We start from the raw sequence: 14,428 nt of genomic DNA, 5'->3' as shown, positions 1-14,428 counted from the left end.
AGGCGGCCCTGGGGGCACTCTGGCTGGGGGGCCGGCTGCCAGCGGAGGCAGAGCCCGAGCACCCCCCCCCCCCCCCCGGGGCGTAGAGAGCCTCCCCGGCCTCAGCCTCGGTGTCGACTCCCTGACTGGTGGCTGGGCCCCCTGCCCGGGAGGGAGCCGGGTGTCAGCCATGAGCCCTGCTGGGGAGGCCCCACAGTGCCCAGCCCACTCCGCACAGGGCCGACCTTGAGAACCAGCTGGAACCGCAGGGAGGAAGGGCAGCCAGCCCAGTGCCACCCACGGCCCCTGGGGAGAGCTGGGGGCAGGGCACGAACCCCTCACCACCCTCCTTCCATATGCCTCCGGGGCCACCAGCCGTGGAAGGTCACGTCGTACACTGCACCAGACTCAGCAGCAGCCGTCTGGCCTCTCCATGGCCCTGTCCAGGCTGTACCCCCAGGTGGCCTTCGGGACACCCCAGGGAGGTCCGAGGGGCTGGGGCTGAGGAGTTGGACACGTGTCCCCCTGCCCCCATTTCCCAGAGGGGCACCCAGCTGCCAGGCCGCACCCCTCCCCGACATTCCCTGATGGTGAGGGAAGGGCCTGCGGTGAGAGCCAGAGCCAGATCTTGGGAAACCCCAGACAGGGCCTGCCCATCCCGACCGTGACCACGTCAGGAGAACGGATAGAAAGTTCCAGTACAGCTCCTTCCCTGGGCCTGTCCTCTGCCTGCTGTCTACGGCCCCTGTGCTGCTGGCTCCGGGAGGCAGGCGCGGAGAGGGAAGCAGCACAGCAGAAGCCGATTGAGAAATATTAATTTATTGCAGACTCTTCTCTCGTGTTGTAATTCCAGTGTTCCGAACATTAATAAATAGACATTTGTTAAAAAAATTTCCAGTGTCTCATCTTTCATAAAGTCACAAAAATATGTTTACACTTTTTCCTGTCTCAATAAAACTGACATGTTTTTTTGGTAACAATTCTGATCAGATTGAGAGCCGCACCCCAAGGGGCAGGACCGAGCCACGGGGGGCACCGGGACCCCTTAGGAAAGGTCTGCTCAGGGTACAGGCGCTGGAAGAGGCTCCCCCGCCGTCAGGAGCCGCTCGTGGCTAAGGCACATTCACAGCTCATTCCGGCGTGTGGACCCCGGGGGGTCGCTTCACCCGCGTGCGGAGCGCGGCCTCGGAGCCCGGGTGGAAATCTCCGCATCTTACTCCACCTCCGTCCTGTTCTGTGGTTTCCCGTGTTTGGAAGCAGCTGCGCTAAAGATTTACTTGGGCTCTGATCTGAGGAACAAAGGCGACGCTGGCAGGAGCCGCGCCGCGTCCTGGGCCCCGTCCCGCAGCCCCGGCCACCGTGCCAGCCGCCTGCAGTGGGACGGGCGCAGCCGCCGCTCGCTGGAGCTTCTAAAGCCCGCCTGGGAACCACTGGGAAGCGTGGCGGGGCCTTTGTCGCTTCGCACAATTGGCCATTTGAAGCAAAATGAAGTAATTGGCCGGGCCCGGGGGTGAGGCCCCAGCCTGCCTGGAGGCCCCCCAGCCCCCACCCGAGTCTGAAAGGGCTGGAAAATTGGCAGGAAGGGATGTGACACGCCGAAGACTCACACCTCCTGAATCGGGGCCCGTGAGCGCGGCCGAATCCCACCCGGAACAGGAGCCGGGGACAAAACATGTCCTCACCTGCGGGACCGCGCGGACTGGGAAGGGGGCCAGGCGGCCCCGCGGCGGAGAGTGGGAACGGGGGGCGGGGGGCACCTGCAGCCCCCACCGGCCTCGCTCCTCGGGGCCAGCCCCAGGCTGCCCGTCTCGGATCCAGCAGGTGGAGGCGGCCTGGCGCTCAGGGCGCGCGTCTCAGAAACCGGGCTGCGAACTCCGGCGGCGGCGCGGCGGGAACCTCTGTTCCGGGACAGCCTCGCCCCTGCGCACGCCCCACTGATCTGCTGGGACCCCAGGTGCCTCAGTGCACACCACATTCAAGTACAACAACGGTGCCATCGTCCTCGTACAAAAAAAAGCGCGAGCCCACCCCATGATCTCGTATCGACAGCACGAACGCAAACCTACCCGGGTTCCCCTCCCCGCGTCCCACAGGAGGACACAGAGAAGCAGCTACGCCTTTTCAACAAGAGAAGGGATTTGCTTTAAGACAAGGGATGTCTCCGCAAAGGGCCACGCGGGACACCAACCGGGGCCTATGCTACAGGGAGGGGCCTGCATGGCCGCGGGACCTCCGTCTGCAGCCTCTGCCTGGCACCCCCGAACCCCAGCAAGCTGGGCCTGGTGGTTTCGGGCCCAGCCAGTGTGCAGCCTTGGCTCTGTCTGCGGTCGGGATCGCGCTGAGCCGGCCCGGGAGTCCACGCTTCCTCGTGCCTACGGCCTTTGGCACTTGTCGCGGGTCAGCTGCGCCCCGAGCCCCCGGGGGCAGCCCAGGGCTTTGTATCTGGACCATGAGTCACACCAGTCACGGGGCCGCCACCACAGGAACCCCCACCACCGGCCCATTGGGCTCCAAGGTCCAGGGTGCATCGATGCAGCACAGAGGCCTGCCTGGCAGCGATGGGCTTGTCTCACGGTTTCCTGATGGTTCAGATTGAAGTCTCATTACTGCCTCTGTGCGTGGGAAGAAGCCGTCAGGCAGGCAGAGGTCAGCAAGGACACCCCCTGTGATGCGTGAAGCCAGCAGCTGGGCCGGGTTGGCGGTCACGCAATGCAGACCCCCCCACACTCCGGGGGCTCAGAGGGGGCAGCTCACGTGTGGGCACAGCTATGCCAGGCAGGACAGGGCAGCCCTGGCCACCAGGACACCCAGGGCTGGGCCTACCCAGGCACCCGCACAGCCAGCCCTGCCGCCGAGCACCGGGCATCAGGGTTAGCGACCCCACTCAGCTTTAAGAGCCTTCTGGAAGACCTGGCTCCGACCCTCTGCTTCCCCCTGACTAGTCCGTAGGACAGAGGAGCTGCGGGCAGAGGCCCACAGACTGCCCGGAGCCAAGACCGCACCCTGGTCCTGGGCGGGGGGGCCCAGAGCCTCGATGCCCTCGACCATGACACGGGGCAGTCGCCACCTGGACCAAGGTCCTTACAAAGTGCTTAGTCCACACGGCCTTAAGTCCTAGGGCTTCGGGGCTGGGCAGGACTTCGGGCTTCGGCCAGTGTAGCCCTCACACCCCCCGTCGGAGGTCCGCGGGCTGTCTGGCCACCTCCTCCTGAAGCCCCCCGCGGCCCCCGGCGCGGCCCCCCGCCCCTGACCACCGCCCCGCTCTGGGCTGGACGCCTGTCCCAGGACGGGACCCCGGAGGAGCTGGCTGGGGGCCGCTCCTGCTGCCCTGCAGCCAAGGCCGAGGCTACTCACTCGGAGTCGGAGCCGGCGGCCTGGGCGCTGCCCGCCCGCACGTTCATGGCCACCCCGTTGAGGTGCTCGCGGCCCGGCTCCCGGCACGGGCTTTTGACGGTGATGGTGCCGTCGGGGGCGCGGGCCCCGTCGCTTGAGCCCAGGGAGGACGAGCGTGACGACACGGGGCTCTGCTCACACTCAGCCAGCTTCTCCCGGAGCCGGGACTTGAGCGTCTTCTCGGTCAGCGGCGGCGGGTAGGTGGCTTTGTTTTTCAAGATGCCTGCAAGTGGGGACAAGAGGCCATGTTCAGGCTGACGCTGCCCGAGGCGGGCACTTGGGGAGGCAGACCCCTGGGGCCCACCGGGGCACCCCTCAGCCCCCGCTCTTCCCTCCTTGGGTCTCAGCACCAAGGGGCAGGACCAATGGTCACCCCTGTGTTGGGCCCCACCCCAAACACGTCCCCAGGACCCGGATGGATCGGGATCCTGACCCACCTGCACCTGCTCCGACTGAACCCCACTCTCACCCCACCTGCATGTGGCCTTGACCCCAGCCCGTAACCCACTGGCACCCCATCCTGCCCCCACCTGCACCCCACCTTGACCCCACCCCCACCCCACCTGCTTCCTGCCTCGACCCCACCCCCTAACCCGCCCAGCACCTAGTCTTGCCCCCACATGCATCCTGCCTCGACCCCACCCCCTAACCCGCAGGCACCTCATCCTGCCCCCACATGCATCCTGCCTCGATCCTGTTCCCCTAACACACCTCACACTGTCCTGCCCCCACATGTATCCCACCTCGACCCCACTGTGCCGCCGCCCCCCCCCCGAGAGGCTTCCTGGGACACGCGGCCCCCACCACTCCCACAGCACCTTTCCTCTGCTCAGGCGGCTGGCTGGGGAGCACCCCCGGAGGCCTGGGCGGGCCGCCGCTCCCCTGGTCCGGGGGGCGCTCGCCGCAGTGATTGCCCTGCTCATCCAGGTGTAGCTCCACGCTGACCTTCGTCTCCACCTTCAGGCGCGGCTGGTCTCCAGGCTCCTCGCTGTCGCTCCCCTCCAGGCTCTCGTCGGGCCAGCTGGCCGGGACGTGGTTGGCTGTGGCGTCCACTGAGGCACAAGGGCGGCCGTCAACAAGCAGGGAGGCTCCGTGCGCAGCTTGGAGCTGCACCCCTGAAGAGGTGCCCTGGTTCCCTCGGCGGGGAGCCGCCCCTGCATGGCCCTGACCCCCCGCTCCCAGAGCTGCAGGCCTGACAAGGTGCCACCCTCCAGGTGGGGAACCCGCTCAGAGAGAGCGGCTCCTGGCAGCGGGGGCCCTGGAGACGATCCCCCCATTGCACCCCGACACCCCGGAGCCTCGATGCTGGCTCCCCCAGCAGCAGTCAGGCCCAGCTTTGTGAGGGGGCCCTTGCAGTGAGGGTCCCCAGAGACGCCCCAAGGCGCCCCCACCTCTGCTTGTAGATGCTGCGCACAGGGCCTTCCCCCCACCAGCACCTCCCACCTGCTCACCTTTGGGGGTGCTGTGGACAGGGCCCCGAGCTGAGTCCCATTTGTCCTCAGCCTCCACCCCATCATCCTCACTGTCCGATGAGTGGGAGGAGGCGTACGAGCTGCTCTGCTCATCCAGGGACAGCTCGCTATCCGAGTCAGAGTCGTGGCCTGCAGGGGTGGACAGGAGGACGCGGGCTCTGGCCAAGGGCGGAGGGTGGCAGGCTGGACCCGGGCCCCGGGGAGCTGTTGCTTCCCCGCTGACCCCCTGAATGGGATGTGGCTGCAGACTCCCCCGAGGCTGAACGTCCAGTGACCGGGAGGCCCACGGGCCAGACGGGAGCCAACAAGAAGCTGGCAGTGTAGCCCCCAGGAGGGAGACGCCCAGGTTGCTGGGGGACCGCCTTCCAGGGGACACGTACCGTGATGCCTCTTGGTACTCCTGGGGACAAAGGACGAATCCGGCTCCCCATGGCCCCCTCGTGCTGGCCCGGAGGACACACTGAGCTTCTGGGCCCCTTCGTCCCTGCAGAGGGTAGGAGGGTGGGCTCAGCACCATCACTGGGGGTGGTGTGACATGGTCACCCAGCCTCCCTGGGCACCTTTTGCAGGTGCCAAGATGGCCCCATGAAGCTCTGAAAGGTTCGCTGCCGAGAAAGACCCTGGGAATGCATGGGGAACCACATGCCACCTAGAAGAGCGGGGCCTTCCCAGCTGGCCGGGCAGCCAGCATTCGCCCTGAGGGCTGGGCCTCCCCCACCCAGGGACACCCTAGGGCGCACGCTGAGGCCTGACCTGATGGTGCTGTCCAGCGAGGCGGTGGATTCCCCCAGGGCCGTGCGGAACATGTTGGGCTCCTCGCTGTAGCTGTGGTTGCAGTTGAGGGAGCGCTGGGGCGGGGGGGGGGGGGGGACACGGTTACAGGCAGAGCAGAGGCCACCGGGTGCAGAGGATGGCTCTGTCCCCACTGCAAGCTCCGGGCCCAGCACCCCGATGGCACCCCTAGTGGAGAGCACCTCCCCAGCCCCCCTGCAGCTTCCTTCATGGCTGCGGCGGTGGGTGTGGGGTCCTAGCCTGTGGCTGCCCTGTCCCCAGAGACCGTGGGAGATGGGGCCGTGACGATGGCAGACCCCGAGTCCTGAACTCTGCTCTCTTCCCAGGACGTCGGGAATGGCATCTGGCTCGATGCCCCTTTGTGGGGGACACAGAGGCCATGCAGCTGCTCTAATGCTTGGCCTAGAAACCCACATCCCCCCACCATGGGGTCCCTGGGCAGTGCCTACGGTCAGCAGGGTGGCCCTCGTGGTGGCCGAGTCGTCCGGGTGCAGCTTCTTCCCAGCAAGTGCCCCCTTCAGGTGCTTCCGGACCTCCCTGTTGAGCACGCAGTGGAACAGGAGGACGAAGAGACCCTGGGGGTGGGGGTGCTGCTCAGTGCAGGGACCGGGCCCAGGCAGCAGCCAGGGTTCCGTGGCTGTGGATGCCCCACAGCTCAGTGCCCAGAGCCAGCCCCACCACTGGGGCCCATGCTAGGCCCCCCCAGGCTTCTGCTGGCTCAGGGGAGGGCACAGGCAGGGCAGCCAGCATGCCAGGGGCCAGCGGGGCCCCATCCCAGGCCACAGCCCTCGGGCCACCTGGTCCCCAACGTTCTATCACACGCTGGGAAGCCGGTGGTGTGAATGGCAAATGGCCAGCACCCTCCCTGCGGACACGACAGGGACGCCCTCTGACCTGCGGAGGGAGGAGGAGCCCCTGTGTTGGCTGAGCCAGGGGTGGGGTCCCGGGGGTGCCTGGGAAGGCCCCGGGCGGAGCCGTGCTTGCTGGGGGTAGGACCATGAGCTGTGGGGCATCACACTGGGGTCCCCCGGGGACCCTCCCGGGACCTTTCAGACAGCAGGTGGCACGATGACCTGTGACCTCCCGAGGCTGGCCCAAACAGCGGCCGCCAGGTCACGGGGCCAGCTGCCCACCTGTAAGCAGCTGCAGACGGCGAAGAGGTAGTGGAAGGCCAGCGTGTCGCTGTTCACGGCCAGCAGCCCCAGCAGCCAGGTGGCGGCGACGAGCAGCAGCAGGAGGAAGGCGGTCCGCAGCAGGGAGCTGCCAGGGGCGCCAGAGACTCTGGGTGCCCGCCCCCCCACACCTGCCCGCCCACATATCCACCCCTCCCTGCCTTCCCCAAACCTTTCCGAAGCACCTAGACGATTCTCCAGGCCTGCGGCATCACCAGCAACCAGGAAAGTTCCAGCACCCCCAACCCCCACCCTGCAGGCCCTGCCTGACTCCACAGCGCGGCTTCCGGGGACCCCGGCTCCTCCCCACGCCCGGCTGTCACCACTCCCCCCCCCCCCCGGCCTGTTTGGTCCCCATCTGTTAACACCTGGCAGGTGAGGAGGACAGGACCAAGCCTGCTCCCTTCGGCAAATCTACCTCGAATGCTGCAGACCCTACCCCCTAACGTCTCTGGGGGCCAGAGCCCCCCTGCGGGTCCCACAGCCGAGATGCCCCGAGGCCCCGCGTGGCTGGCCCCCTCCTTCCCCCGCGCACCGTGCCCCGGCACTCCTGGCTTCTCCCCACTGCGACCTGCCGACCTGTCCACGGGTGTCATCACCCCAGGGGCCGAGCTGGGGGGAGGCCAAGGGCCTGGCTGCGAGGAGACGGGCACTTGCAGGTGGCTCTGCTGGGTGTGCAAACCCACACTGGGCTCCCACCACCGCCGGTCAGCGTGGGCACCAACTTACACAACTCCCTTCCTTTCATAATAGTGGTGCTTTCTTTGGCAGGAGACCTTCGCAGACAGGACGAAAATGACTGTGTTGACCTGAAAAACAGTTTTAAAAGCCACGTCGGGGCAGCTCCTCAGTACCGCCACAGCAGACCTTTGAAGGCCAAACGCTTCCGAGGGTCTTTGTCCGCGACTGGCGGTGTGGCTGGAGGGAGAGGGCCCCGCACGCCCCGCCTGCCCGCCGAGCGGCTCCCGAGGACGCAGACGCCTCGCAGGGCCGAGGTGTAGACCTGGAGCCAGACGCGCGGGTCTCGGGGCGAGGCCTCAGCACCACAGATCGGGAGCTCTGGGGAGCCAGGGACCCCACCGGCTCCCAGGCCCCGTCCAGCCCACGCACCCGGCTTCCCACATCCCCGGAATCGTGGGCGCTGCTCCCAGACTCACAATGATAACCGTTCCAACGGGCCCGACGAAGCTCCAGATCAGGGTGTCCCGAAGGGACAGCCAGCAGAAGTCCGGGTTTCCGTAGCCCTGGGGGTCCAGGCCCACCGCCAATCCTGGAAGACAGGGCGGGGGGTGAGGGCCTCGCCCCGGGAGAGGCCTCGGGCGGGCCTTCCCAGCCCCACGCACACTCCACACGCGGACCACGGGGACTGGACACGCTGTGTACGGACCACGCGCAGCACGTCTGGACCACACAGCAACCCCCACCCTCACACGCTACAAACCACATACTCCACACACAAAGCACACTCGCTATATACAGGACGTACACCACATACACCCGTGCACACTACACACAGAGCACACGCCAATCCCCTCCACCCCCACACATGCCACATACAGGATACACAGACCACACGCTACACAGCAGGTACACACACTACACACAGACCACAACCACACGCACAGAACACACACACACACCACATGATCATGCACACACGCGCCCCCCCCCCCGATCAATCCACACGGTGGGCAGACTCCGAGGGTTGGCGTTAAGTGCCACAGACAGAACCCACCCCCGGCTCTCAGGGGATGCATCTCCCCAGTGGGCACTGAATGATCACGCTCGTGTGAACAGACACAAGTGCCGGGGGCGGGCTGCCTCTGCTGGGCCAGTCGCACCGGGTGCCAGGGACAGAGGAGGCTGGAGAGCGCGTCCGTCTGGGCCCGGGGGTGCGGGTCCCCCTGTCGTGGGCTCCCATTGGGCCCCGTCATGCGGATTCCCCAGGCGGGGGTCGGCTCCATCCAGGCCACCCCAGTGGGGTGGCGTCCTCACCTGTGATGATGGCCGGGATGCCCCAGCCCACGACATAGTAGAACCTCATGGGGCCGGCGTCGATGTTGCGCACCTCGGTCAGCATGCGGTACACGTGCAGGCTCTCCACGAAGGTCCAGGCGAAGGTGCTCATGTAGACGTAGTGCAGGCCGATGGCGATCACCGTGCACAGGAACTGTGAGGGGGAGGCTCGCTCAGCGCCGGCTGAGCCCACACCGCCATGGGGCACCGGACAAACGGCCGCAGGGTGCGGACAGAAGGGACCAAATCTGACCGCTCTGCAAACCTGAGGCTACGTGGGTCTCAGAAGGGGAACCGCGTGAGCCGGGTTTTTCTGTGGGATTCACCCAAGAATGGCTGGGCACTGAGTCACACGTCTCAGGCTCCCGGTGTGGACCAGCATGGTCCTCCCCAGGGACCCTCCCCAACCCGGACCGTGCCCGGGGAGAGCGCAGCTGGGTGGGGCGGGGGGGAGGTGTAGGCAGAGCCGCTAGTGTTTCCATTAGAAGCTGGAAACTTGTATTTCCGGGTCATGGTTCCGAATCCTTAGCTGTAGGCATTCGAAGGTGAAGGAAATAGCGGAGGCAGCAGCTCAGGCGGCAGACTCCAGGCTGTGGTCCTGCCGTCCACCCACCCCTGGACCCTGGTGTGGTCTCTGGGGTCCAGCAGGTGTGGCCAGAGGGACGGTGACGCCTCCTGCTTCCCATCTCCCCCCCCCCCCCCCCCAGTGAGCCCATCCATCCTGCGCGGACCTAACAGAGCCCCGCGCCTGCTGCGGAGAAGATAGGGGCGGGAGCATCTGCTCTGTCCTCAGTGCCACGGCCGCACCTGCCGCCGCTGCCCAGGTGCCCGGAGGGAAACCCAGCTGCCACGGGGCAGCCGAGGGCCAGCGTCCCACTCTCTCCAGGCCTTGGAGGGCCAGCCCTGTGTCCCCAGGAACAGGAGGAAGGCAGCGACCGCGAGGGGCTGGGGACACTGTGCAGCCCCATGGAGTCCAGCCTGAGGCCATCAGTGTGACTCCAGCGTGAGGAGCCCAAGGCCAGACCTCCCAGAGCTCCGGGCCTTGGTCCAGGGCAGCCTCACACTGGCCAGGGCTCCCCAGGCTGCCCAGCGGGAGGTGTGAGCAGGGACACCTCCAAGGTCCCAAAACGCTGGGCAGGCGCTGGGGAAAGGGGGTAACTGAGACGGGAGGGAGGAGAAAGCCCCAGCCCTGCCCTGCTGACCCCCCACACCCTGGCCAGCACCTGCCACTCCTGGCCCCGCCCCACCCCCACTCCTAACACCCCCACATCCAGGCCCCGCCCCTCCTGGTCACACCCACACCCTGGTCACACCCACAGTCCAGCCCCTCCTGGCCACACCCACCTCCAGGCCCTGAACCTCCTGGTCTCACCCCCACTCCTAACTACCCCCACATCCAGGTCCCACCCTCCTGGTCACACCCATAAGTAGGCCCCGCCCCTCCCCAGAGCACAGCCAACCCCTGCTCCTCCTGGTCCCATCCGTCCCTAGGCCCCGCCCCACACCTGTCCCTCCCTCGGGGCACACCCATAGTCCCGCCCCATTCCTGAGAGGGTCTATGCAATCCCGGCTGCCTTAGCATCAGCGCATTGTCCCAGGGTGTCAGTGTCCCTGCCAAGGAGATACCCCACCCCATCCAGCGGACACAGGCGTGCAGGACACAGGGCCGCCACCCTGACCCACGCTGGGGGCTGCTCCGCTCAGGTGCCAGGCCAGTGAACCCTGGGGGGAGCGGAGCCACCTGCTGCCCTGTCAACCTGCACAGGCCGGGTTCTCCCCAGAAACGGGGCCCAGAGATGCGGGAGCACCTGGCCAGCACAGTGCGAACCAGGAACTCAAGTGGAAGAAAGGACAGCGTCTCACGTGACGCCTGGACAACTGCCCTCTGCCTCGGCCTCGGCGGAGTCGGGAGGCGGGGGGCTGCCCTTACCGATGGGGACGCGAAGGGTGAGCCTGGGGTGGGGAAGCCCCACAGCAGACACCCCCAGGGGCCCCGCATGCAAAGCCCGGTGGCCTTGGGACAGGGGAGAACAGGAGGAGGCTGGCCAGCTTGCTGCCTTCAGTCATGTGAAAAGTAAACCCACAAAACCACTTTTGAAAAAAAAGAAGTGCTAGAGATACACTTTAAAATTTAACGGGGGGATCCCTGGGTGGGTCAGCGGTTTAGCGCTGCCTTTGGCCCAGGGCCTGATCCTGGAGACCCGGGATCGAGTCCCATGTCGGGCTCCCCGCATGGAGCCTGCTTCTCCCTCTGCCTGTGTCTCTGCCTCTCTCTCTCTCTCTCTCTCTCTCTCTCTCTCTCTCTGTGTGTATCTCTAATGAATAAATAAATAAAATCTTTAAAAAAATTTAATGGGGCTGCACAAGCACAGACTTTTGCATGACACGTACTACCTTTTCCAGAAACGGAACAAATGCAAAATGCTAATGCATAATAAGTCATTTCAACCTGCCAGTGATCTCAGAGACGAAAAACCTGCCCCAGTGATAGGACTGTGGGTTCACAGAAAACCCAGAAAACCCAGGCGAGGTGCCAAGTCCCTAGAATCCCATGCGGCCAGCATTCTTTCCCTTGGAGCTCGGCAGCTGCGTTGCGGGCAGCGGAGGAGTCAGTGCCACGCTGGGGATTTAGCGGCAAGGGGTGGCACGCTGCGGACTCTGTGGTCCCCTGCTGGGACCACTCAAGGACACCCTTGAAGGCCTTTGAGATGAGTCATGCTGCTTCCCACCAGGCGCCTTCACCTGTCTGATGTGCTGAGGACACGTGGGGAGAAGCGCACCTGCCCGGCACCACACAGGGGGAAGGCCCCCTTCCTCCCCCCCACCTGCACCGCAGAGAGCACCCCGAGGGCGGCGAGGAGGAGGTCTGCCCTTGGGGGTCCATCCTCTGCCAGGCAGGTCCCGGCTCAGAAGCCCCCAAGGCTGGCTCTCAAGGTGTCTGCCTGTGTCCCCTCGCCTCCGCCTACCGCCCTCCTCCTGAGGAGTCTGGCCACACCAGAGGGTCCGGAGGGGCTCCCACTGCCTGCAACACCCGAGGAGGAGGAGCTCAAGTGTGCCAGGGGCCCTGAGCACCTAGCCGGAACATTCCCTCTTTGTTGTTTTATGCCACTTCCTCTCTGGCTTGGCCAGTCACCCGTCCTGGCTTTCATCTCACTCAGAGGCGTCCTCACCTAAGCGCCCCCCTTCTGGAGCCCTGAGGCACCCTCCCATGCCCACCTGGCACCGACTCCTGTCCTTCTCATGCCCGCCGTCCCAGCTTTGGTTCCAGGCCTCTCCTCCACCCTGCAGACCTAGGAAGATGCCACCCTGGCCGCCCTTCTGACCTCATCATCTTCCCAACGTGCAGGCCCACTCGTGGTTCTCCTTGGTACAACGCTGCCAGGTGGGGCCCCCCGGGCTCTGGGTGACCGGATTCCCCAACCTGTCCCGACTCATGCTGGACCCCTCCCACTGGAAGGTTGGTCCTTCCCTGACCAGGCACAGCTGCGCCCCCTGCCACCCTGGCACCACTCTGGCACGTGACACTCATGAACCACCATGCGTGTCTGCGCCAGGAGTGGGGGCTCCATGGGCAGGGATGGGAAGGCCTCCTGGATCTGGGTCATTGGTGGGGGTAGCACAGTGACCATCAGAAGGTCCTTGCTGCACGAGGAAGGAAGAAACGACAGCTATGTCAACAGCACGCGGTGGCAGCGCCAGAAAGGCCCACCAAGAGCCCGTCGCTCACCTCGGGAGAGACAAGGATTAGGTGAGAGTGACCTCCGGACTTCTGGGAGTTCCCACGTATGCAGTGTGCTGGGCAGCTGGTCTCGCAGCTCCCTGGGGGACTGGGGTGCCCATTTTGTGATGGTCACACAAGGGGGCACACACAGAACCGTGTGCCTTGGGCAGTCCCTCAATCTCGCTGGTCCTGGGAGCCTCACCTGTGAGAAGGGACGCTCCCCCCTCCAGGGCTCCGGGGGGACTCAGTGAGCCCAAGCGTGTGCATACGGCCTGGGGCGCACGGCCTGCCTCCCCCCCACGCCCATGCCCCCACGCCCTCCATCAGCGTGCTGTGACCGTACTGTTTTGCAAATCCCCTTCGTAATAACGGGAAATCTCCTCGCCCCCAGCCAGGCCCTGCCAAAGCCACAGACCTCCCAGCTTCCCCGTGTCCTGTTCTTCCCCATCTCGCGGCTGCACCACCACCTCACCTCCAAGGCCGGTCCCCACCCGCTCCCTGAGGACCTCGCCAGGCCGTCAGCCCGCCCCTCCCTCCTTCCCCAAGACCTGTCAGGGGCGCAGAGAGCCCATATTCCACAGCAGCCCTGCCAGCCTCTCACCCTCTCCCCGCTCAAGGCCGGCCTACTCCGTTAGCGTCTCCACCACGTCACCCCCACTCGCGCCCTTGGAAGGTTACGTGTGAAACCCAAGGTGCCGCTGCCTCCGCCCGGGAGAAAGGTCTGCGGGGCTGCACGCACACCCTGGGGAAGGGGCGGCGGGGGGCCTCACCGGGTTTCCCGTCTGGGTGATCCCGATCACGAAGATCAGCTGCGAGAAGAAGAGCGCCCCGATGAGGTTCTTGTGGATGCTGTGCAGGTTGGAGCGCAGCGTCCGCAGCAGCGCGAGGAGGACGAAGGCCACCAGCAGGGCGGCCAGCGACAGCGACACGGCAGCGTAGGTGACGATCTTCAGGGGCAGGACTTCTCCGTGCTGCGGGCGGCAGGAGGGCAAGGCAGGAGGGCATAAGGGCCTCGGTGGCACGGAGCTTTTGCACAGTGAAGGCACAGGGACATCGAGCTTATTAGGGCAGGAGCCAATGTGACCGTGACACGGCTCTCAGGCTGCCCAAAACCAACCACAAAAACCAAATGAGTTGTTGGGGGGGGATAAAAAAAAAAAGTCCTGGAGAGAGGTGGCGGTGGTGGCTGCCCCACACTGCGAACAGCCCGTCTGCGGACACATGGCCAAGGTGGAGAATTTGTGTTCTGTGCATACTGCTGCCATAAAAAAAATTCTATAAAACCTCACACGTGAATGCTACTACCAAGGAGATGGTGGGCCCACCTGCCCCAAATCCTGAGCCGACAGGGACTTCAAAAAGACTCTGACAGCTGCACAGGGGTCCTACTGTCTCCTTCTGCAAAACAGGACCCAGGACCCCGCAGAATTCAGGGAACAACCAGCATCGGTTCTCCAGCGACTCCCTGAAAGCGTTGTTCTGAGCTCATGACTCACATAGGACTGTGAGCCGGGCTCCCCAGGGAAAGGCCGGGAGCCAGGAGGGGACTGGGATGGGGAGGCCGAGGGCTTGGGGTTTTTTCCTTCCACACTCGGGGGGCCCCGGAGCTGCACCTGCTGCTGGGAGCTCTGGCTTGGAGGCACCGGGGCAGGGAACAGCGAATCCTATTCTAGTTTGATTTCTTTTCCCTGAGCTCCAGCTTTCTCTGCCTGAGAATCGCTCATGGCCCGCCCAGCTCGCTGGGTAGGGGAGGACCCCAATCCTGCCCCTACGTGGACCGAGGCCACTAATAACTACCCCCTCCAGGTCAGGACCTGGTGCTACTGGCTCAGAAGTGCCACCTGCCCCCGGGAGCTCTGCGGTCAGGGCAAGGCCCAGGGGCA

General features: G+C 65.4%; 1 protein-coding gene across 1 annotated transcript in view; it reads right to left on the bottom strand.

Moving 5' to 3' along the window:
• Window positions 1–782: 782 nt before the first annotated feature.
• CELSR1 (cadherin EGF LAG seven-pass G-type receptor 1) overlaps window positions 783–14,428 on the bottom strand; it is a 135,580-nt gene continuing 121,934 nt past the window's right edge. The window contains 12 exon segments of the mRNA XM_055329418.1: window positions 783–2,591; window positions 3,334–3,595; window positions 4,191–4,424; window positions 4,824–4,973; window positions 5,225–5,328; window positions 5,598–5,692; window positions 6,086–6,211; window positions 6,770–6,896; window positions 7,538–7,617; window positions 7,966–8,078; window positions 8,804–8,978; window positions 13,316–13,516. Coding sequence (XP_055185393.1) covers window positions 2,567–2,591; window positions 3,334–3,595; window positions 4,191–4,424; window positions 4,824–4,973; window positions 5,225–5,328; window positions 5,598–5,692; window positions 6,086–6,211; window positions 6,770–6,896; window positions 7,538–7,617; window positions 7,966–8,078; window positions 8,804–8,978; window positions 13,316–13,516 — 1,692 coding nt within the window. The 3' untranslated portion in view covers window positions 783–2,566.

The sequence above is a fragment of the Nyctereutes procyonoides genome, unplaced genomic scaffold, assembly GCF_905146905.1.
Source record: "Nyctereutes procyonoides isolate TBG_1078 unplaced genomic scaffold, NYPRO_anot_genome, whole genome shotgun sequence".
In the NCBI taxonomy this organism is placed as follows: Eukaryota; Metazoa; Chordata; class Mammalia; order Carnivora; family Canidae; genus Nyctereutes; species Nyctereutes procyonoides.
The sequence above is the reverse complement of the archived record's forward strand: the minus strand, read 5'-3'. Positions and strand labels throughout refer to the sequence as shown.